The sequence below is a fragment of the Centroberyx affinis genome, unplaced genomic scaffold (genome assembly GCF_046629955.1).
Source record: "Centroberyx affinis isolate AG114_WGS23_722 - 3 ecotype Tasmania unplaced genomic scaffold, CSIRO-AGI_Caff_v1 ptg005250l_1, whole genome shotgun sequence".
NCBI classification, from domain to species: domain Eukaryota; kingdom Metazoa; phylum Chordata; class Actinopteri; order Beryciformes; family Berycidae; genus Centroberyx; species Centroberyx affinis.
This window is the reverse complement of record NW_027282614.1, coordinates 54660-78440: the sequence shown is the minus strand read 5'-3', so window position 1 is coordinate 78440 and position 23781 is coordinate 54660. Positions and strand designations below refer to the sequence as shown.

General features: G+C 39.1%; 1 protein-coding gene across 2 annotated transcripts in view; it reads left to right on the top strand.

Annotated features, from left to right (window-relative positions):
• Positions 1-1546: 1546 nt before the first annotated feature.
• The window catches only part of LOC139667024 (transmembrane protein 131-like), a 52639-nt gene continuing 30404 nt past the window's right edge, over positions 1547-23781 (top strand). For both annotated transcript variants that reach the window (XM_071546403.1, XM_071546402.1), the window contains exons 1-9: positions 1547-1709; positions 2718-2779; positions 5766-5800; positions 13525-13593; positions 15550-15670; positions 18599-18715; positions 18828-18950; positions 20487-20567; positions 22168-22318. In XM_071546403.1, coding sequence (XP_071402504.1) covers positions 1589-1709; positions 2718-2779; positions 5766-5800; positions 13525-13593; positions 15550-15670; positions 18599-18715; positions 18828-18950; positions 20487-20567; positions 22168-22318 — 880 coding nt within the window. In that variant the 5' untranslated portion in view covers positions 1547-1588. The remainder of the gene's footprint in view (positions 1710-2717; positions 2780-5765; positions 5801-13524; positions 13594-15549; positions 15671-18598; positions 18716-18827; positions 18951-20486; positions 20568-22167; positions 22319-23781) is intronic.

The following is a 23781-nucleotide window of genomic DNA, read 5'->3' as shown; positions in this document are numbered from 1 at the left end:
TTTTGAGAAAGTTTCTCATTATTTTGAGAAAGTTTCTCATTATTTTGAGATACTAAGTCATTATTTTGAGATACTAAGTCATTATTTTGAGAAGGTTTCTCATTATTTTGAGATACTAAGTCATTATTTTGAGAAGGTTTCTCATTATTTTGAGATACTAAGTCATTATTTTGAGAAGGTTTCTCATTATTTTGAGATACTAAGTCATTATTTTAAGAAAGGTTCTCATTATAATGACTTACAGGATCTTTTTTTTTTCATCACACTGGCGGAAATGGGCTTCCATACAAATCTGTTTAAACTCCATCCCAGAACCCCTGGACGCCACACCATTAAGATAACATGTTTGTAGGGTGAGTTAGGACACAGCTATCAATGTATGATGCACAGTATTCCGGACGATAGATTGTTTGGTTAAGGTCTGATTTGATTTGCAATAATACCCCATTCACCAATAGCCGTACACCGACTCAATCAACAATATATCCTTCAAAAAAGTCTCTGTAAAATATGTAGCCTTTGTTTAATACCAAACAGTTAGGCAAGATGACAAAAACAAATCAAGTGGAAGTCACATAATCATATAAACACCACAGCAAAAGCATTAAAAGCAAAAGCATTTTTTGTTTTGTTTTCTCTCTTTATTCCTTTATTCTGCTTTTCCTTTTCTTTTCGGTGTCTTTTAATATTCTTTTACTTATTTTCTACTGTTCCCCCTATACAGTATTACTTTGGCCTCCCTATTGATTTGTTTATATTGTTTTGTTCTTTCTAAACTTTTTGGGGGTTTCATTACACTATATTATAATTATGTATGATTGTTATTAAGGGAGACGCTCCATAAGCCCCTCGGGGTTTCTTTGGTCTTCCTTGCACGTGCTCTTTATGATTTTGGTATACATTATGGATATTTTGTTTGAATTACTCTTTTGTAATAAATAAAGAAAAACAAATAAGTAGAACGCTGATGGTCTGAGAAAGGCCGGTGTCCTTTGAGACGTCGAATACACGGCCGTGTGTGAGCCGATGTGTTATGCCGAATTCTGCACCCCCGCCGAGAATTGCATCCCCACCTGATTTCTACGGCAACGTACTGTTTAAAAACGATATAATCTTCTTTGTGGGTGTTATGATGAGAAATGATCTGACGTGTATAGTTTATGAACGTTTAGAGTCATTAATGTTTTATTGGACTCAGTAGAAGTAGCATTTCCTTGATACGATTTGGTCTGAAATGTATCTGTCAATATTTCTGAGGGCGAACTCGTCGGTGTTTTTAAATGCGGAAAAATGCCAAAGTCTGCCAAACTATATTCACCCTGTCGAGCCAAAACGGCACAAAAAATATACGCTGATAAAACCATTTGGTTCATAGAGGAATAAAGTTGCGAGGTGGGGATGTGCCATTCTCGGCGGGGATGCAGAATTCGGCATAACCCGACACCTCATCGGCTGATGTTTACGCGACCTGTGGCTGTGGGCTCGTCCATAGCAATGCGCTGTCAGGGTGGCTCAGTTGTTCCGCTACAGCTGCTCGTCACACTGTTCTGTCATGTTGAACACGCCGCTCCGCACAGTGAGATGAAGAATGGCGCAGCCTCACACAGTACCGAGTTTCCCAAAGTTTGCAAGAGCGAAATGGAGATGTTTCCTATTGACTCGGATTTTATGTCTTGCACTATTTCAAGCGGCTCAGGCAAACAAACAAGGTTAGTGTTTACACAGCGCTCATTTCACCCACAGTATGTGCCGCACAACTTCAGCTGTGTGTTGTGTTGCTAGCCGTTAGCGCTCGCTTGGAAGTTAGCCTAGCTTGATAGTGCTTAGTTTGGAAATTGATAGCTAGCTTCTACTTTAGTGACAAAGACAGTTACTTCAGAGCGATTTGATAATGGTTCTCCTATTGTCGAACGATGACTGTGGTCAAGTGGTGAGCTTTGCATCCTGGTATTCTCTTATTTACTCGGGCTGTTAGCTTAGTAGTCACTCTTGTTGTGAGTGGCTAGCTAGTGAGCAAGCATTAGTTGAAATTGAGTTGAAGTCCAACCAGGACAGTTAGCTTAGCTACCTAGCTCCTCCACTTACACTGCTGCTTGTAAAACATGTTCAGCTGTCAAGTCCACCTGTTAAACGAGGATTTGGCTAGCTAGTATTGCTAGCTATTTGGTTTGTTTGGTAAATGACAAAATTGCACGTTTTTATGGTGAATAACGTTAATGTTATGGTAACTGCAATCAATTCAGGTAACGTTAGCTGACTTGGGACACTAGCAATACATTGACTTGTCATGTGTTTACAGAGAAGGTTGTAGTGTTTGTAATGACAAGTCTAAGTCTGCTGTGACTGTGAGACAAATTATTTGTGGGAACGTAGTGAACCAAAGTTACAGCAGTGGAATGAAGAGCAACAGTTCCTTTTGAGAACAACGCAGTTTGCCTGCATCAGGTTCATCAAAGCCTGTTAGTCATTCTTCCTGTTAGTAGTGCAGGAAATACGACTTTGACCCGACTTTGCCTCCCCAAGCTATGTTGTTGGACAAGTCTAATGTTAAAATATGCAATAATGAATGTTCTTTTTGAATATATTGGTTTACACTTATGTGGTCAGATCAAGGGGGCGTTTTCTGTTACAAGGGCTGAAGCAGTTGTAATGTATGTAGTCTATGCCATCTGTTTTTTTCCCACTGGACTTGACTGTTGATAACTCTTTGTCCACAGCTTTCATTCAGACAGACACAATTTTAGAGGTGTTTCACTTTGGCGATGAAGGCCTCCTACAGGTAAGATGAGACCTCTGCCTTCTCGTTTCTCTTCAATAAACCACACATGAATGATAAACTATCAGGTCTGTGTCAGTGGGAGTGAAGTTCAGATCAACATCCGCTGTACATCTACCTCTCTTTTCCTCTGCTAGACTCTTATCTTTAGCTGGTTGTTGACAGCAAGACTATTGCGTGCCAAGGGCATTTCAGTGGCGTTAAAACCTCTGTATCCACTGTCACACTGGCCATGGTGTTAAGCCCGTTTTCAACATCTATTCCTTTTGAAATTCTGGTTGTAACCTGTAGCTAGAGGGATTGCGTACATGTTGTACATTTTACTTGTAATTTCTAAATTTTGAAACAAGCTTTTATTAGGCAAGACAAGGCAGCTTTATTTGTATAGCACATTTCATACACTGAGGCAATTCAAAGTGCTTTACAGAGTAATAAAAAATACAGTAAAGGTAAAAAATCTACAATTAAAAAGTGCAAAAGTACAGACAAGAGAACCACAAGATAAATGACTTAAAAGGTAAACTAGTGCAGTTCAAATCAAGTGAAATCGAAAGAGAAAAGAAAAGACAGTGCAGGAGGATTAGAAAAGTGGAAAGTGCATTACCATTAGGTCTGCCTCATTCGTGTGTCTTTATGTTGAATACAACTTGCTTTCTTAGCATCTTACTGTGCTCCATTTCATCGGACCTACTTTCAGGCAGAAAAAAAAAAAAGCTTTCTTAGCTGAGAGGCTTGAAATGAGGAGAGATGTAACCACAGGCGACCGTAGTGACTGGTGAGAAGTGCTGTCCAAGGCAGGACTTACGGTATAAACAAAAGCGTTAGCAAAGTTTGTGGTGAGGGTTTTGGGTAGAACTGGCCCAGCTAGTCACATTAGCATATGGAGAGGTGTTTTTGCAGTCACTTTGATTCAGCTGTGATGCTATGGTGTTTTGCCTCCTTGTTCCATTGTTTTCTTTTTTGCCTAATGTCACAGATATTCAGAGACCCGCATGGTCAGGTGTCTCGGTGCAGTTATTTGGTGCCACCAAATAATTTCAAATAATCTCGAGTGGCATTGTTATCACAGTGAGCGCTCCAGAGTTTGAATTAACCGCTCCGAAACATGCTTGGCGTGAACCCAACGCATCCTAAAACATGCCCCAGGCCTCTTTTAGCTTAACAGAGCAGGAGTAAAAGGAAGTGAGAAGCCTGAACTGTGAACACTACAAAAGCGCAAAGTAAAGCTGGGTGAAGTTTGGTCTGGCGCATGGACAACCAGTACTGGCTTGCCTCTTCTCTTGTCAATGTAGAAAATTTGATTTACTTGTAGATATCACACTAGATCTTTTTGTTGTATGCATGTGAAGTGTGGGGGTTTGATATATTGGCAAAACTACACCTCAAATTTCTTAAGTACACCCTAAAAGTTAAAATGACAACCTGCAATAATATGGTTTATGGGGAGCTGGGAAGATACCCACTCTGTGTCACAGTTAAAAAGAGAATTACTGGCTACTGGGGGAGGCTGATAGAAGGTAAAGAAACTAAACTCAGTCGGATAATGTACAACTGTTTGCTCAGCCTGCATAATTGGGGTGTATATGCGTCGCCATGGGTCTCGCAGGTTAAGCCGATACTGGATGACTGTGGTTTGTCTTACCTCTGGCTCACACAAAAGTGTAACAACATCAGCTGGTTGAAACTAACTGCTGAACAGAGCCTGAAAGATCAGTTCAAGGAAAAGTGGCAAAGTGAGCTCAGAAGTATGACATCATGTGATATTTATGTAGAATTTAAACAAGAGCTGTATGAAAATCCAAAGTATAGACAGGCTATTTGTAACTTTAGGGTGAACAACACCTACAACACAATACCTTGGGAATTCTGGTGTTGTTCACCCTAAAACTAAACTAAACTACACCTCAAATTTCTTAAGTACACCCTAAAAGTTAAATGACAACCTGCAATAATATGGTCTATGGGGAGCTGGGAAGATACCCACTCTGTGTCACAGTTAAAAAGAGAATTTTTGGCTACTGGGGGAGGCTGATAGAAGGTAAAGGAACTAAACTCAGTCGAATAATGTAAGATGTAATGGAAGATATAAAGGGCTGGATAGAAACCAGAGGATTTGCAACCTTTGTAATGACAACCGCTTGGGAGATGAGTATCATATTCTGTTTGAATGTAAGAATGTAAGCATAATGAATTATAGAGAAAGGTATTTGCCAAAGTATTATTTAAACCGCCCATCTATGTTTAAATAGATTTTGTTATTACAGTCAGGTAAGCCAAAAGTTATTTGTAAATTAGGTGCCTTTTTGAAGAATGGCCTTCCTTTGTTTAAGTAACAGTTGTTGTACTTCAGCCATGCCGTGTGTGTGTTTTGTTATTATTGTATGTTCTGTTTGTGCTCCATACCGTGTGATCATGGTCTTGAGTCACATAAATAAATAAAAATGAAAAAAAAAAGCTGTCAGAAAGCACATATTGATTTCAAATAATCATCAGCCAGGCACACTTGACATCTGAGATGAGCCTTTTTAGCATAGCGACAGTAGGCGGTCATACAATACTGTTGCTTCCCCCTCCTCAGTTCTCATTGAACCTGAGTCTATAGTGTGAATTGACTTCAGCTGACCTGCTGAAGGCATCATTCAGCAGACCCTGTCTTTCCATTATTAACGGATGGCTCTCGAATCCTAAACCAGCTCCTGACAAGCTGTGGATCCTCGTATGAGTGGGGAGATAGCTGTGCACTAAATGAAAGGAATATGGATGTTCCCCCCCCCCCGACCGGCTTGGTTGCTTTACACTGTGTATCGGCACTAGTAACCTCAGTCACCATACTGAAGTGAATTACAGGCCCAAGTGGATACATATGCATGTACACCTCCATAACGGCACCAGTGAGACAGTTTAGACGTGCATTTACTTTACATGCCTTTAATTCTTGTTGTCACTCTTCGTTGTTTGTGTCTCATGATGTCTCTTATTTGTTTTACAGACAGAGGCTGACATAAATTCATATCACCACAAAAGGTAAGACTTTAGAATATCTCCTTTTGGATGTAGGTCGTAGATCTTGGTCAAATAGAATTTACAAATCATTCTTACCTTTTTTTTTTTTTAACCCTGGCAATTGATTGAGTTTAATTCATTCTTTCGCTGCAACTTCAGCCGAATCTGAGTCTCTGCGTTGCTCTAGTTCCACCCTCTGCTCAGAAAAAGATATGCTTTTTGTGAATTGGTTATGCGTGGAATAGAAGTGGATGAAAACAACTCCGCTTATGTGATTGACACTTTACCAAACTGTAAAATCTCACAGGAGTGGCAGTAACAATCTTGTAGCCGCTGAATTGAATGCTAACTGAATGAATGTAGCAGGAACACTGGAAAAGTACACCGGATTTTTGAAAATGTTTCCTATGATTATTATGCTGTCTGATGTATTGTAATGTGTGCGTTGTCCTGTTCTATCTACACATAACACATAAGTAGGCTAATGTTGCTCCTGAGACTGAAAATGATGTTGAATTCCCACCATCACCTGCCACTGTTTAGGCCAGCTGTGCTTTGCTTTGTAAAGGCTTTATGCCAGTGGAATATGCCCTGATAGTGCCACACCTTGTCTTATTTCCAACGTGGCCGTGGCTGACTGGATGCCCTTTTTCCTCGAAGAGGGAAGAGCACTAGGCTTTCTTTGAGCCGTGTTGTGATTGGTTCATTTAATTAAAACTGCATCTGCTTCAGAGGGGGAATGAGGTCTGTTGAAAGAGTAATTACTGCAAAAAAAACAAACAGTTTAAGGTACCATGAGGACACTTGAAGGGACTGACACGACCTCTCCTGGTGTTAACCTAGCCATTATTGCAAATAGTATGTTGTTGACATGGAGGTGTGCGAGGGTGTCAGTGTTATTAAGCATTTGCTTCCTCGTGCTTCAGATTCCTAGAGCCAGTTAGTCTGCCTGCTGTGCTCTGGGTTTCATCCAGTCAGTCTTCCAGATTATAGTCTGTGCTATCCTATTGCAAACAGCGTGGCTAAGGGATCGAATGACTGTGGCCGTGGCCTGAAGGAAAGCTCGGGGACTCCCATCTTAAAACAAGTTAAACTACGCAAGCCTAGTTTAGCCAGACTGTGAATGCAGCCTGTGGGGAACATTGTCTGTCAGGAACTGAAACATTTGACCCATGACTTTCTGTCCATAAATGAGACTGAGACGTAGGGCAACATTTTCAGGCTCTTGGGCAATGCCCTGTGCCCTATTGGAGTGCTCTGAATCTACACATATAGTAGACTCAGTGCATTTAATTTCAATAGGATTAATTACTTGTCTTTAACTACCGTGACAGCCGTGTGTCAAGTAGAATTCAAAACATGTTTTAATTTAGACAAATTCTGCTCTAAAATGCAAATAATTATTTATAGAAGTAATGTGTTTTTTTCTATGATAAAATATTTAGAAATCCAACCTGCATTACATACATAACTATGACTGAAACTGGCAAAACTTTGCAACTGAAACGATGAGTATAACACAAGATGCAACTCAGCATCAGTGTTTTAGGTTTCTCTGCCTTCTTTTTTTTTTTTTTTTTGTCATTCAAGTATTTATTAATTTGGTTTCTCTGCTTTCTATACCAGCAGTTGAGTGTCAACAATGACATAAAATCCACATATGATACCATTCATGTTATTGGTTGTTTTCAGAATGAATTAGGCTAGTTTCCTCACACTCCTCACTTCTTTTCACTGGGAAATTCAATGCAGTTACTTCACTCAGTAAATGCCTCTGGATCTGGGTAGATGTATTTTTAGTAAAGCTATCTAGCAACACTGTTAGCTGTTATGTGATAATAAGGGTTAATGTCCAGTGACTGGCCTGCAGATGATTATTAGTTGCTCTGGTAAGCATATTACTGCTTTAGTTTTGTGGGATAATAGATTCCCCTCCGCCACCTGAATAGCCTAATTTGCATAGGCTGTGTCTCTTGTTATCAACTGAATGGTAGACAGTCATCTTTTGTTATCATTGGTAAATGTCATGTCAGTCATAATTCAATTCACTTTACCTCCAACACAAATGGTACTACTACTTTCATTCTACAAGATAATCATGTTAGGCACTTAACTAATAGATGTAGTCTTAAACCAAGCTATATTCTTGGAATATTACAGACTGCACATAGTGGGATTAGGATTTCCAGATGTGTTGTTAAGTTGAAAAGTTTTTTTCCCCCCCTCTGTTTGACCAGAAATCTTTGGCTGTATGCGACATTTTTTTTGTAGTTTTGTCTTCATGTTAATTGTGTGTCCATGTGTTGGCACTGGTCAACAGAAATTCTCCCTCAGGGACAATAAAGATCAATTTGACTTTGACTCAATTGACTTGTTTGCTTAATAGTTAACACATCCCACTAACGGCTTGAAGTGCAGCAGATATCTATTAACCCCAGATCTGATCTTTGATGGTAGAAGTCCCATAGCTACCATTGCTTCGTATGCAGAACTGAGTGTTTTCGTGCGTCTAGAACAGGAAATGACTTGTGGTTGGTTGTTGTTTGGTTGCAACACTTATCAAGCCCTCGTTTCCTCCAGATAGAAGGTTAGGCTACTTCACACCTCCCCGCCCTCTGCTACAACCTCCAGAGTGTCTTCACAAAATACTGTGACTTGGCTTTAACTGATGCCTAATCATAGTATAATGCTTAATGCACGTGTCTTCTTGCAGTCTGATCAGAAAAGTAAGGTCTACCTTTGAAGGAATTTCTGTGGCTTCCAGTCAACCTGCATTTTCTGAGGAACTGCTCTAGAAATTGGATTGACGTCATACAATTGAATGAGGTGTCCCGTATATATTCCAATAAAGTCCTGTCATTTGAACCCCCTTGACTTTTTCTACATTTTGTGTTACAGACTGAATACCTAACAGATTCAAATGACATTTTTCGTCAACAATCTACACAAAATATCTCTGAAGTGGTGACATTTTTAAAAACAAACGTATAAAGACAAGGTCAAACATCTCTAGGCAAAGCATCTGTCTGATCACACCACTTGCCTAAAGAGCAAACGACATGCTATGTCCGTCCACTAAATCAAACCGGGAGACGAGACGCAGAGTTGACCACAAGATGTTAGAAAATGTCAGAAAACACGGCAACGCAAGCAAGCAAGCATGTGATATTTTAGATCTGTCACAGGCGCTCATGCAGTGGGGGCTGGTGTGTGTGAAGAATGTGACACGTCAGGCCAACAAGCCCGTTCATGCTGCCGAGTTGGTCCGTGGTGTTCATTTAGATCGGACTACAAGCTCTAGGAAGAGCCTGGCTAGTTCCACATTTTTTAATTATGGAGCCTACCGTGCTCTTTAGAAATTGAATTCTATGGACTGTTCCTTAAGGCTGATTTATGGTAGGGCTCGACACCTTTGACAGAAAATAAAGAGCCGCCGCGACGTTTGTAATTTATGCCTCGGTGAAAGGTTTCAGTCGTCTCCATGGTAACCAGACGCTATCCTCCAGCCGGCTTGTTTAGTCAAATTATATCATCCCGATCGGTGTATAGCTATCCTTCTGACAGCTTGTTTGTTTTATATCTATATTTGTGATGTATCCTTAGGTTCATTTGACTGTTCAGGCACAAGCCAAGTAACATTAAATTTCCATGATACAGAATAATCTTCTCGACCACCGAGTTATTATTGTTATTGTTTAGCCTACTGTAACATTTTCGTCTGACCAATAAAGATAGCAAGGACAGTAAGCATAGCCTTCCTGTCCCATAGATTTTTCCACCGACATTTGCAGTCCAACATACTGATATTCATTCTTCTACATTCTCTAATTGTGTTAACTTCTTGTAAATGAAGTAATTGTGAAGTTTAACAATTCATCGATTTGCGGGGGACCCCCTGGAACCCCCTCAAGGACCCCTGGTGGTCCCGGGTTGAGAACCACTGTCTTATTGCCCTCGAAACAGCTGTGCACAATTTTAACCTTTGAGGCTTTCTAGTGATAGACTGATCATGATTGTCAATGTGTTTGTTCAATACCAGCCTTCGTTTTTATAATCTATTAGAATGATAGCTTACAGACTTTCTGTCTACCTAAACTGGGATTTTCATTCTGTTTCTCAGTCGTGGTTCATGGAGGTCCAACAGTGTGCAGGATTTGATTTAAACCAAACACTACTACAGAGTATCGGAAATCTCTTTCCACGACGTTAATGCCATCTGCGCATCTTTGTATTCTTTCATTGAAGAATCATACAGGTGGCGATACTGTCTAACTTGTTCTTCCAGTCTTTCATCTATACCCTCCATATTTGCTACGAGCTAAGCTAAACTAATTAAACCAGTTAAACAAGGACGAAAAAGTTACAGACCAAAATATCAATAAGGACGTTCAGTTCAGTGAAAACTACAATCTCCATGGCGATGTTAGTGTGACGCAATGTGACTACCCAATCACATTGCGGTACATAACAAAATTCTCTAGGTGCGTGACATGAAAGGAAAGTGTGGAGAGACACTTTTTTCTGTTGAAAATACGTCATTTCTGTCGAGCGACACTTATCAAAGGTGTCGAATGCCTGACCATAAATCAGCCTTTAGACTTTATGGTGGAGTTTCTGCTCTGAGATGCACTGTCATCTGGAACCTTACTTTTAAATTATGTCCAGTCAATTGATTTAGCCACAGGTGGACTCTTAACAAATTGTAGAGACATCTCAAGGACATTCAGAGCAGTTTAGATGTACTCAATTCTAGTCACTGTAAAGAGGTCAAATATTTATTAACTCAAAATATTTCAGCCCTTCATTTTTAATTAATTTGTAAAAAGTTGTCAAATTAAAAAATCTACTCTGACAATATGGGTTATTTTGTATAGGACGGTAATGAAAAATCCTAACTGAATCTGTTTTGAATGCAGTCTGTCCTGAAAATGTGTAAAAATGTCAAGGGTGTTCAGCGCTTTCTGAAGGCATTATATTGTATTGATTGTTCATAATTGTTTGAATTGCAGGTAAAACAGTGAAAGGTTCAGTTGACCTCTACAGAGTATTTCAGAATGCATTTGTATGCGCCTTTCATGTCTCAGTATTTGGTGAAACTCTTAAAGTGTACAAAACTGCTGATGGATTTTGGTATTTCTCTTCACGGTGGAAAAATTACCCAAAAGTAAGAGAAAATGCTATACCTGATTACTGGGCATGTAAGATAACCTTGCATTTATAAATTGTTGTGGGCAAACAATAATGTTTCTCACCTTCCATCTTAACGCCATTATTCCAACTGGCAGCACAACATGACAGGCATTTTAATTGGTACTCGGTGAGGAAAGTGCGTTATTAATAAAATAACGTTCTATTACTGTGAATGTTTGTTTAGGGAATCAATTTTGGAGTCAACATACAGAGTAGTGATGCCACTGCAAGTCATGGATAAGCTTTGGTGTGAACTCTGAAGCCGTTTCAGTGTTGAGAAGCGCAGGGATCATAACTCATATCTCACATTTGTCAAGATCCTTTGTCCCAAATGTTCTCCATTCCCCGAGGGTTTGGACACAGAAACTTCTACTCATTTGTATCTATGTAACTTCAAGTAGATGGTGCTGAGGATTAACTTTAGTTTTAGTTCCACATTCCACCCTGTTTTGGTCAAAGTTATAATGTTGTGGTGCTGAAAACCGTGTTCTTAGGATTCTCACTTGATGCATTGTTTATTAAGATGACACTTTTTTGATTTGGTTAAATTGTTCTCCTATTTTAATTTCACATTTTCTGTAGTCTCTATCATTCCACCTAATGGCACTCTTATGTTCACCCAGTCTTGTTTTAAGTGGTCTCATGCTTTTTCCAATATACCCCATTCCACATAAATTTTAAATAAAAAATTGTATCCGTGGTGGTACAGCTGATTCTGTCTCTAATGAAAACTCTCTTACCCGTCCATGGGTGTGTGAAACTGTTTCCCCCTATAATGTTCTTGCAATGGGTGCAATTCTGGCACCTATAGCAGCCTGTCTTAGGTTGAAAAAAAGGCTTAGGACGGAGGTACACCTCTTATAGGAGAAAAGAGGAGGATCTTGCAAGACTGGGTGTCATTTCGGGTCGAGTACAAAAGAACAACTTACAGGACAATTCCAGCTCCTTTTTTCCATAGCTTTTAATGTTAATTCTGAACCTGTATAGAAGATAAAAGATCTGATGTTTATGGGATGCAGACTTTGAGAAGCCATTGCATAAAATTCTTTGACCACAAGGAAAAATTACCTTTTTCTCAATGTATCAAATATTTTGTGTAATTGTACACAGCAAATAAAGACTATAGCTATAGCTGTCATTGCTACTCACTACAGTGTACTGCTATGCTTAAACTTGAAAGTAGTTCTGCAGACTAGTTGTTTGGTCCAGTTGGCCTGTTCCACCAAATACACGGATACTGTTGTCAGAACTGATCAGATGATGAAAATAATTCATAGAACATAACGTTTTATTAAATATAGTTAAAATGTAGATACTCATTTCATTGGGAAAAGGGAGAAGAGAGTGAAAAGTATTGGGGGAAAAGAGCACCAAATAAAGTTTACAGCCACTGAAAGATGATTTGTTCCCGTTTTGTGTCTTGGCGACACTGTCTGGATGCTGTCAGGATACTGTCGGGTGTTTAACAAAGCTGTACATTGTAATTTACATATTTATGATGTTGTTAATTCGACTAAAAATAAAGAAATCAGATATGTATTTGAGGTCAGTTGTCTTATTGCGGTGATTCTCAACCTTTTTCATATCAAGGACCCCTAATTTAGTCCACATTAGGGCCACAGACCCCCATTTGATGAGATTTTGTCTCTTGGACCCAAATCTGAGAATATTTTTATTGTCAGATATGATTTTGTCCAGAATTCCATGACTATCTGTATTGTAGGTAGAGGGATAACAGAAAAACTATGATCAAAACAGTCATTCTTCTACATTCTCTAATTGTGTTAACTTCTTATAAATGAAGTAACTGTGAAGTTTAACAATTCATCGATTTGCTGGGGACCCTCTGGAACCCCCTCAAGGACCCCTGGTGGTCCCCGGACCCCACGTTGAGAACCGCTGTCTTATTGCCCTTGAAACAGCTTTGCACAATTTTAACCTTTGAGGCTTTCTAGCGATAGACTGATCATGATTGCCAATGTGTTTGTTCAATACCAGCCTTCGTTTTTATAATCAACTAGAATGATAGCTTACAGACTTTCTGTCTACCTAAACTGGGATTTTCATTCTGTTTCTCAGCCGTGGTTCATGGAGGTCCAGCGGTGTGCAGGATTTGATTTAAACCAAACACTACTGCAGCTCATAACAAATCTGAAGTAGTCCACCGCACTCAAGGAGAAGCCAGGCCGGAAATAATCAGAGGAATGAGCTGCTGTAGTGACTGGTTGGAATTAAAACCTGCAGACTTGTTGTTCCAAACCTCTGTCACTCTTTAATATGACTGATTAGGCAATAGCAAAAAGTGCACATTAAAGATATGAATGCAACGAATGCAATGGACGCTTTACCTGTTGTTGCCCAGAGCAGGTTTAACAAGTTTCCTGTTGCCGTGGCACACACCTACACACCCCCACACCGACACACACTCACTCCCGTGTTCCAAGCTTTCCTGAGGTGATGTGTGTTGTGACAGTGTGTGAGCGCTGTAGCAGTAACATGGGCTATAGCCTGTCCTCTGCTGTGTTGCTGATGTCACTCTGTCTGTCGCCCACTAGTCTGCCTCTCCAGCGGGGGAACAGCAGGCCCATCCGCTTCGAGCCGCCCATGCTCGACTTCCACGAACAGTGAGTACACGTCTGGTGATTTGCATAGCGCTTGCATGGACTTGGTTTTCCCCGCGATCGTATTTCACCACCGGTGCTGCTCCACGCTCCCAGTGTTACTGCAGCTATTCATTATTTACCCTATGCTTTAGGGCTGGGTGATATGGACAAAATCAAACATCACGATATTTTTGACCAAATACCTCGATATCGATATTGCGACAATATTGTAGGGATGACTATTGGTGCTTTCACAAAATATTTACACAATGAGATTTTTGATAATTAATCATCAGTAGAATGGATATAATGACTAAGTGTGTAAAGGCAAATAATAGAACAGCTAGAACAGTCTGGTAAGTTCAGAAAATGACATCACTTTACTGTAATGCAGCCTTTAAAACCAGGAAAAGACACTTATGCCATATCACGATTAGGGCTGGGCGATATGTACCAAAAATCATATCTCGGTATTTTTAGGCTGAATGGCGATACACGATATATATCTCTGTATTTTCTACGAAGTGGGCTAAATGTTCAGTTGTAAGTAGGGCTGGGCGATATGGACAAAATCAAATATCACGATATTTTTGACCAAATACCTCGATATCGATATTGCGACAATATTGTAGGGATGACTATTGGTGCTTTCACAAAATATTTACACAATGAGATTTTTGATAAATAATCATCAGTAATGTGGATATAATGACTAAGTGGGTAAAGGCAAATAATAGAACAGCTACAACAGTCTGGTAAGTTCAGAAAATGACATCACTTTACTGTAATGCAGCCTTTAAAACCAGGAAAAGACACTTATGCCATATCACGATATTACGATATCCAAAAATCTAAGACGATATCTAGTCTCATATCACGATATCGATATAATATCGATATATTGCCCAGCCCTTCTATGCTTTATCTTTTTTGTAAGTGACTTGAACCCACCATGTGCATTCCAGAGACGTTTACCTGGAAGTGATCTCTGGGTTGAGATTGGTCAACTGTAGGGCTGGGCGATATGGTTGGAATCAATATCGGGATTTTTTTCGATCTCGAAATTTGACATGCAAACTTCTGCATCTAATACTCAGCCGTACTTCCATTTGCATCATGGCAGCAGTCAGCATGTGACACATGAATGGTTGTTCCCTTTCTCATGAGGCAACGAATCCAGCAAAGATCAGTGTGCAGCATTTGCAGAGGGTGTGTGTCGCTATAGGCATTATCAGTCTAGCATAGATTGTATTTATCTGCTGGGTTTTTCCCATCGTAAAAAAAAAAAAACCCTGTAAAAGAGCTTTGCCCTTATCAAGATTTTACAATCTCAGACCTCCTAAGTAAGTAGGAAAAGCAAAGAAACATTATATATACAGTATACTGTATATTGGGATTTTTGCCTTTGTTATGACAGCTTTAAAGGAGGGATAGACAGGAAAGATTAGGAGAGAGAGAGAGAGAGAGAGAGAGAGAGAGGGATGACATGTGACAAAGGTCAGAATTCGAAGTTTGCATTAAATGCAAAGCACCGTTTCCAGTAGCTCAAATCCATTTCAGAAAGATCAGGCAGAAAATGTTCTTGCCTGTAGAGTTCCACATTAAATAAAATCAATCGCACATAAGGAAACATCAATGCATTTATTTGAATTATAATGCTGTAGTTTATTCGATTGCATAAAATGTGATATTGGTATGTGATATTTTGTTGATAAATTTCAGCCATCAATAGGGTCTGAGATTGTGGTTAGATGTTGGACGTGTTGGCACTGCCCTGGGCCAGATATGATTGCAATTCCTAATCAATAACATCATCCTCAATACCTGTCTTTATCATTATGTCATATAAAATGTCATATGTCCCTAGTCTGTTAGTCTATGTTTCAGTGCTGTGTACTAGCCTATACTGTGGCCTTATCTACTATTATATGCTGTTGTTTCTGGCATCAGTGTTTGTGTCTCTCTCTCTGTCCCCAGGCCTGTTGGCATGCCAAAAATGGAAAAAGTTTATTTGCACAACCCCAGCTCAGAGGAAATAAGCTTAATATCCATATCAGCCACAACGGCACATTTCCATGCATCTTTCTTTCAAAACAGGGTAGGTATTTTTTGCTCTATTCCTTCCCTCCCATACATTTAGCCCCCTGCCTGCTCTGACTGTTCTATGTTAAAAACATTTGTCATCATGGTTGGGTTTTATTCAACATTAGAGAACTAAATCTTTTGCCATAAATATACAGATGTAGCCTATATATATTTTTTTTTCTCTTATGATGCATTGTTGGGTGTAAGGCTGTCCTAGTGTTTGGTGACGTCATCACGCAACCGGAGGGCGTGGGTTCAATCCCACATGTGGCCATACATGCCGAAGTATTAAGCAAGATAGCAAGTCTCAGGCAGGATACTACCTGCTCCATAGCTGGCCTGCACCCAACCAGAGGAAAGACAGCTATACCCTTCGGGGATTAATAAAGTAAAAATCAAACCAAAATGATTGGGAATGAAGGTGGTCTCGGAGTCCACACCAGGAATACTGTTATTTTGTATTTTGTAAAATAAAAACACAGAGCTTCCGTGTTCAGGTTAGGCTACTAAATGATAATTGGACACACTAACAACATACTGATCACTAATATCAGATATCAGATCAGATATTTGTCCTTACCTAGTGACAGTAATGTGTCCAGTACAATCCAATGGGAGCCTAAAGAAGGGCCAGAATCTGCCCTTCACTCACATTAACTCTCTGAGTGTTGAGCAGTGTTATAAACCTCTGATTAAAAAGTGTTACCGGTTACAAATGCCGTTAACACACGTGAGTTTGGAGAGGAATTTGAAGCTTCACTGTCATTGTAGTGCCGCTGACTTTGATAGCGCTTAGACCCTCTAGTGGTGACAGGCGGTATACCCGGTGTCAATACCTGTAGATTTATTTTCCTTGGTGATTAAAGTAACTGGACTAGTGATGTTTTAAATCTTGCAAATTCAAAAAGACTCACAACACTGTGGCAGCTCCCAGTATTTTGCTTACTTTATTCTACATTAAAAAAAATACGTTTCGAGCCCTCACAGGCTCTTCATCAGGTAGGTGTTCCTCGTTTATAGAATGGATATAGGTCCCACCCATAGGTGTGATCATGGAAAAACCAATGAAATCTCTACAAAGAAAGGAAAAACTGAAAAAAAAATATATATATATATAACCCGGAAATCCTGATTAACCATCATTAGAAAAAACCCAGTTAATTTATATTTGAGTATAATTCACCTAAGTAGGTAGCATACTATATATATCAAAAGCATTTACAGTATAAAGATGGGCCTATTTATTTATATACATGTGGCCTGTTGGAAAGTTCTAATGGGTACTACAATCTCATGATTCACTGGTAATAGATGTAAGTTTTTTCCCCTCCCCCCAAAAAAGGAAAACAAAAACAACAACAGCAATATATATGTGAAGAAATTATCTCATTATCGAAAAAGTGAATCAAAAAGGAAGAATAGTAGCCTAATGTCAAAAAGACAAAAAAGATAAAAAAAATTAATTGGGTTTTTTTCTAACAATGGTTAATCAGGATTTCCGGGTTATATACTGTGTATATATATATATTTTTTTTCTTTGTATTTTTTTCTATTTTTTCTTTCTTTGTGGAGATTTCATTGGTTTGTCCATGATCACACCTATGGGTGGGACCTATATCCATTCTGTAAGTGAGGAACACCTGAACCTGTCTGATTCATTGCAAAACCTACCTGACGAAGAGCCTGTGAGGGCTCGAAACGTTGTATATTTTTTTTAATATAGAATAATTATTGTGAGCTGTCACATTGTTTGCGAGTCTTTTTGAATTTGCATGAAGTAACTAGGCTATTTCGACTCAGCACCTGGAAAAGAGATGTGCGTGGGCTCACTCTGACTTCTCTGGATGTTTTTAATCTTACCAACTGCCGCTTTGCTGTCTGGACATGTGACCTGGCCTCCCAGTTAAGTGCTAGTCTGGCTTTGTCAGACAGAAGCCACAAGACCAAAAATTGCCAGGATGCCACTGTCTGGAGGAAACTGTCTTTTCTCAGGACGGTGAAACTATTTGCCCTGCTGAACCCAGCACACTTAGTAGAGTTATCTTGTCGTAAAGCCCTCCACTTGTCGGGGCAGTGTTGGAGTCTCTTAGATGAAGTAAGGCTGTAAACTTAATTTTGAATCATTCGAAAGTGTCTCATGACATGATTAGATGTGCTCTCAAAGTCGAATGAGCAGATTCAGTGGTGATTTCATCCCTTTACATGGGATCCTCATTTTCAAAATTATGGAAAAGCATCTCAAATCCACCCATGATTTGATGAAATCCTGAAACAGTTCAGTTCTGCCTCCAAGAGCTGTATTGTCATGATGATACTCAGCATCATCAGATTAGGGCTGGGTTTAAAAAAATCGATTTTCCGATTCAAATCGATCTTCATTCGAATGATCCGATATCGATTCATAAAATCCCGAGATCGATCTTTTAATATGCCCAATATATGCCTGTAGAGTCTGTAGAGTTGCACAACTTGCACTATATTGTGTTGACTGCTGTAGTGTGTTGGTCATGTTAAATAAAAAGTACATTAATGTAACTGCTTTGGGGTCAATTATTAATGTAAACATCATTCCAGGTTAGAGGGTTCCTTGTAAAATTTACAGCATTAGTTCTCTGCGAATCTCTTTCATATCCAAGCAAAATTGATATTGTGACTGAAATATCCCTAACTGAATTGATATTGAATCAAATCAAATCAAATCGGAAATCGAATCGAATCGGGGAATCAGTGGCGATACCCAGCCCTACTTCAGATACATTTTTGTTCTTGTTCACTGTGAATTTTGTAATTGTTATTACAAAACTAGTTATTGTCCGATACCAGATGGCTGGACTGTTAAATGTATGTAGATGCATCCATAGTGTCTTTTTACCGTATTGTGATACCATGAATGTCAGTTGTCAGAGTCTGCACTAATGTCACCAAGCCTTCTTCCTCACAGATAATCCAGCCAGGAGGGAATACGTCCTTCGATGTGGTCTTCTTGGCACGAGTAGTAGGGAACGTAGAGAATACTTTATTTATTAATACCTCACATCATGGAGTGTTTACATATCAGGTTCGTCTGCACGTATTTGACATATTTGAACATGTTTTTCCATGAAAGTCAAATTTGAGCACTGTAGATATTAAGTCCGTGCTGTTTTTCCATTTGCGTTGCGGGGATGCAGGTTTTTGGCGTGGGCATCCCCAACCCGTACAGACTGCGGCCCTTCATTGGCGCCCGGGTGCCGGTTAACAGCAGCTTCTCACCGCTCATCAACATCCACAACCCACACAGTGAGCCACTGCAGGTAACACTGCCACAGAGCAAGCCGCTCACACACAAGGCTCGGCTGGCCAAAGTCGGGATTTGTCAGAAATCCCAACGCCAAAGTCGGCCGATTAGAGCCTGTGGTTACAGTCTTATGACTTTTTACTATTGATTGCTTGTAATACTTCTCTTCTGGATTGTAACACCGCATTATGTAATAACATGACAAAATGTAATAAAATTTCACTTCATTATGTAATAACACCCGCATTTTGTTATAATCTGCCGCATTTTGTAATACACAGTCTGAACGCAATATGTAATAAATTTCCCCGCATTTTGTACAAAATTATTACATATTGCAGTGTGTGTGTGTGTCTCCTGACATTTGTCTGTACCACTACTTAGATGTTTGTCAGTATATCGTGCAGTTTCTATGTCTCTATGAACCCTCAAGTACAGTTTCTATTAAGCTAAGGAATACAGTGACACTTAATACTGACTTAAAATGAATTTTGAGTCAGTATGATTCATGCTAGAATGCATAAAATAGACATTGTTGTTATAATGTTATAACGATTTTTATGAATGAAGACATCCATTTTGGTTGGTTATTACATAATGCACCATATTATTACATTTTCATAAAAAGAAAAGTGCAACTCCTGTATTTTGTAATAACCACCGCAATATGTAATAATTATTACAAAATGCGGGGAAATTTATTACATCTTGCGTTCAGGCTGTGTATTACAAATTGCGGCAGATTATTACGAAATGCGGGTGTTATTACATAATGAAGTGAAAATTTATTACATTTAGTCGAGTTATTACAAAATGCGGGTGTTATTACATAATGAAGTGAAAATGTATTACATTTAGTCGAGTTATTACATAATGCAGTGTTACATGGATACTTAAGCTTATTTCACTGTTGCACTCATTGTAAGTTACTCTGGATAAGAATGACAGTCAAATTACTAGAATGTAAAGTATAATGTATGAATGCCACAGATATGATTTTTGTTCTTTTCACATTGTTTGAAATGTTATGATAGCTCATTTTAATAGTTTATGCCCCTGCCATCATCCCTTGATATCCATCTAATTCCTCCTCTCATTTGTGTTTTCCCATTCTTAGTTGCACAAATGTTCTTTTATGAATTGGCAATAAAATCCCATGTATCAAACTGCTGAAATCAGTCATTATAAAAGAAGTTAATGACTGGCTGCTTTGTATCCTTCGTGCATGTTGAGCCTCATTTATTACTTTTTTTTTTTACTTCATCCTTTATGATCACTTCAAAGAATAGGATTTAAAAAAAAAAAAAGCAAAATGTTGTGTATGGCATTCACGTTATAATTAAGCCATAGAGGTAGAAATTTGTTTTGGCTTTTGATATAAACAGAATATTTGAGAGAATCGTTGTAGTGCACTGATTTTTGGCATCGATATCAACTTTTCATAAATCACATTTGGCTTGGATTAGCTTATAAGCACATGATTAGTGTGTAAGGAGCTTGTTCTAAGTAAACAGTGTTTTGAGATGCTGTGTACTGTCTGATGCTCTCCCAGGTAGTGGAAATGTACTCAAGTGGAGGCGACCTGCATCTGGAGCTGCCTACAGGACAGCAGGGAGGAACCCGCCAGCTATGGGTGTGTACAGTCACAGTAGGACTTCTCATGGCGTTTCACAATCATAGCACAGCTTGGAATCTGACGTGGGGATGGCCATTTTCTATTTCACAAATAGAGTAGTGGCCATAATTTTGGTGTCAAATTGCTCACTTGTAAACTGGCTAGTTGCATAAAGCTAGTTTAAGACCAGTCTAAGCCTTAGACTGGTCTTAGATTCTCAGGCTGGACTAGTCTAATTAAGACGGTCTGTTACTTAAATATTACAACTGACTTATTTTGCGGTAGGAACGTTAGCCATCTTCCCCCTGGCTAATTTTGAGTTAAGAACTTTGTTGTTATGGCAACGAGTCGGCCTAACTGTCAGAGTGGGACGTTTAAATACTGAAGCTGTTTCATACAAGATGCTAAATCTTTGGTTTTTGGGAAGAGTCTGAAGAAGAGGGCGAGTCTTTAGAGACAGAAACAACACATTACAACAACCCAGAAGTAGTAGGAACAGGTAAATATAAATGTCTATAGCAAGTTTGACTTAAAGTCACATTTAAGTCTAAGACTAGGTATATCTTTATGCAACTGGCCCCAGGAGAATGTCATAATGCATAATGCCCAAATTTCAGATTGGAACTGTGATAATATTGTGGTAATAATATGCATCCGTGCTGTTTTCATCAATGTAAAGAATAGGCATGTGTCTGTTTAACACAATGTAATCTCTAAAAGATAGATCTGTATGTGTAGCCCACCTTTCAAAACTGTCCGACTTGTCAGTGATTTGCCCCAGTATTCTAAAGTGTTTTCCGTGGCAATGGTGTTATGACAGTATTCCTCTATGCAAAACTGTCACGAACGGCACGTTGAAAATATTAATTCAAAACCAGCTGTGTACAATTCAAATGTGCATAAGTAGAAATAAACACTTTATTAAAAAAAAAAGAAAATATTAATTCAGAATTGTTCAAAGAGCAGTTTTTCATGTTTTTGCCCAGAATAATGCCTAATGACACAATGTAATATGATTGTGAAGTATTAAAACCTCTTTTCATATTACATACAGTGTTTGAATTCAACATTTCACATACTGTCTGGTTAGAAGAGGCGGTATTTTTTGCGTGATGGTGTGCCGTTATGAATCACTTAAGGGATATGCAAATGATCTGCAGGGTGTTGGCGCTGAAAGAGTGCAAGTGGTAAATTGAGGCGGTAAACTGCATTTATGAATCAATCAATCATTCAATACAGCTTCCTCTGGTTCAGAGGTCAGTTTCTGCCACCTTCACCTTCCAAAATTATTTTAAAAAGGGACCATTAACCATTATGTATTTTGTGCAGGACTTGCTTTTTATTTGAATAGTATTCAGTAATTATTGTGCAAAATCCATTTAAAAGGAAAAAAAAAACATATGTCAGAAGTTAATTTCACAAATCCATTTCGGATAATAATTTGACTCTTTGTGCCCTTCCCTAATTCGTGCCTTCCCTGGTTGTATCATGTATCATGTTGTCTAATTCAGACTGTGATGTCTGTCAGTAATGCGTTGAATTGGTTTGGATTATCTAACGTACCAGTTTGACTTTTCCTTTGATTGTATCATGAATTTTTCCATTGTCTCTGTCTCAGGAAATTCCCCCATTCGAGACCAAGGGGGTGATGCGGGCCAGCTTTTCTTCACGAGAGGCTGACAACCACACAGCTTTCATCAGGATCAAAACCAACGCCTCGGACCCAGACCAGTTTATAATCCTCCCTGTGGAGGTGGAAGTCACCTCAGGTATACATACTGGCTTCATGTTGCCTAGTGGGAGCTGCCCAGTACAACCACAGTCTTCTACTGTTGGCCACTGGGAGCTGCCTAGTACAACCACAGTCTTCTACTGTTGGCCACTGGGAGCTGCCTAGTACAACCACAGTCTTCTACTGTTGGCCTCTGAGAACTGCCTAGTACAGCCAGTCTTCTACTGTTGGCCACTGTGAGCGGCCCAGTCAAACCACAGCCTTCTATTTTTGGCCACTGGTAGCTACCCAGTGCAACCAGTCTTCCACTGTTGGCTACTGGAAACTGGAACAACCAGTCTTCCACTGTTGGTCACTACGGTTGGGAATCTTTGGGAATCTCAGTTTGATTAAATTTTGATTCTTGGGTTCATGATTCGATTTATACTCGATTCTCAGTGCATCACTATTATCTCCACTATGCAGTTCCATACATAGATGCTAGATTGCCATTTTGAATTATTGTCCACTTGACTGCAGTAGATGGTTGAGTACATTCCAGTGAAAAAATAGTTACATGTGATTAAAAAAATGTAAACCTTAAGTAACAAATTGACTTAAACTTCACATTGCACATTAGCGTATGCAGGTATCAACATGTACTGCACAGTGGAACACCTCTTCCCAGGTTTTTAAAAGCATTTGTGTGGAAATTAAGAAATGAAAACAGAAAAACACAGGCAGTGTGCTTGAAAAAAAATGAAAACTATCTTATTCCTAGTTTTAAGCTCGCCACCTGTTTAGTCTGTGAAAGTTGACCTATATAACAGCTTAAAGTATCTAACCCTAGTATAATTCCCATTAGAAAGAAACAGAAGCAAGCAAACGGGATGGAGACACCGACAGAAAGTAGGCGAGAGAGATATTTATATTGAACTTACACTACTCAACCAAAGCCACCATTCCATTTGCAAATGTATTCCTACTGCACATTGAGCATGGATCACTATGTTGCAACACTGGCTCTATGGCTACCATCATGGATCACTATCTTGTTACAGTACACTGGTGCCAGGATGACCAGGGTCGTGGATCACAATCTTGCCTCACTATCTTGCTACACTGGTTCTGTGGCTACTGTCATGGATCACTGTCTTTCTATGCTGCAGCAACATCAATTACGCATCTAAACTGCAAGCTGCTGTGCAGATTTGCTCTTGTCTATGTTTGAACAGCAAGTTTAAAGTAATAATTCTAACAAAATGAACACGACTAAGATGTATCTTATTTGTGTACAGTGTAGCCTACTATAAAGAGTTTATAGTGTCATAGTTGATTCACACATCACATACATAGTCAGCCACATTGCATCAATGTCTAAGTAAAAACCTAGCCAAGGAACATGAGTCAGACTTGACAACTGTAATAGCAATGCTTAGGGCTGAGTGGTAATTCAATATTATCGTTTATCATCTTTCAGTGGAATCATATGGTAATGATATGAAGATATTTTAATATCGT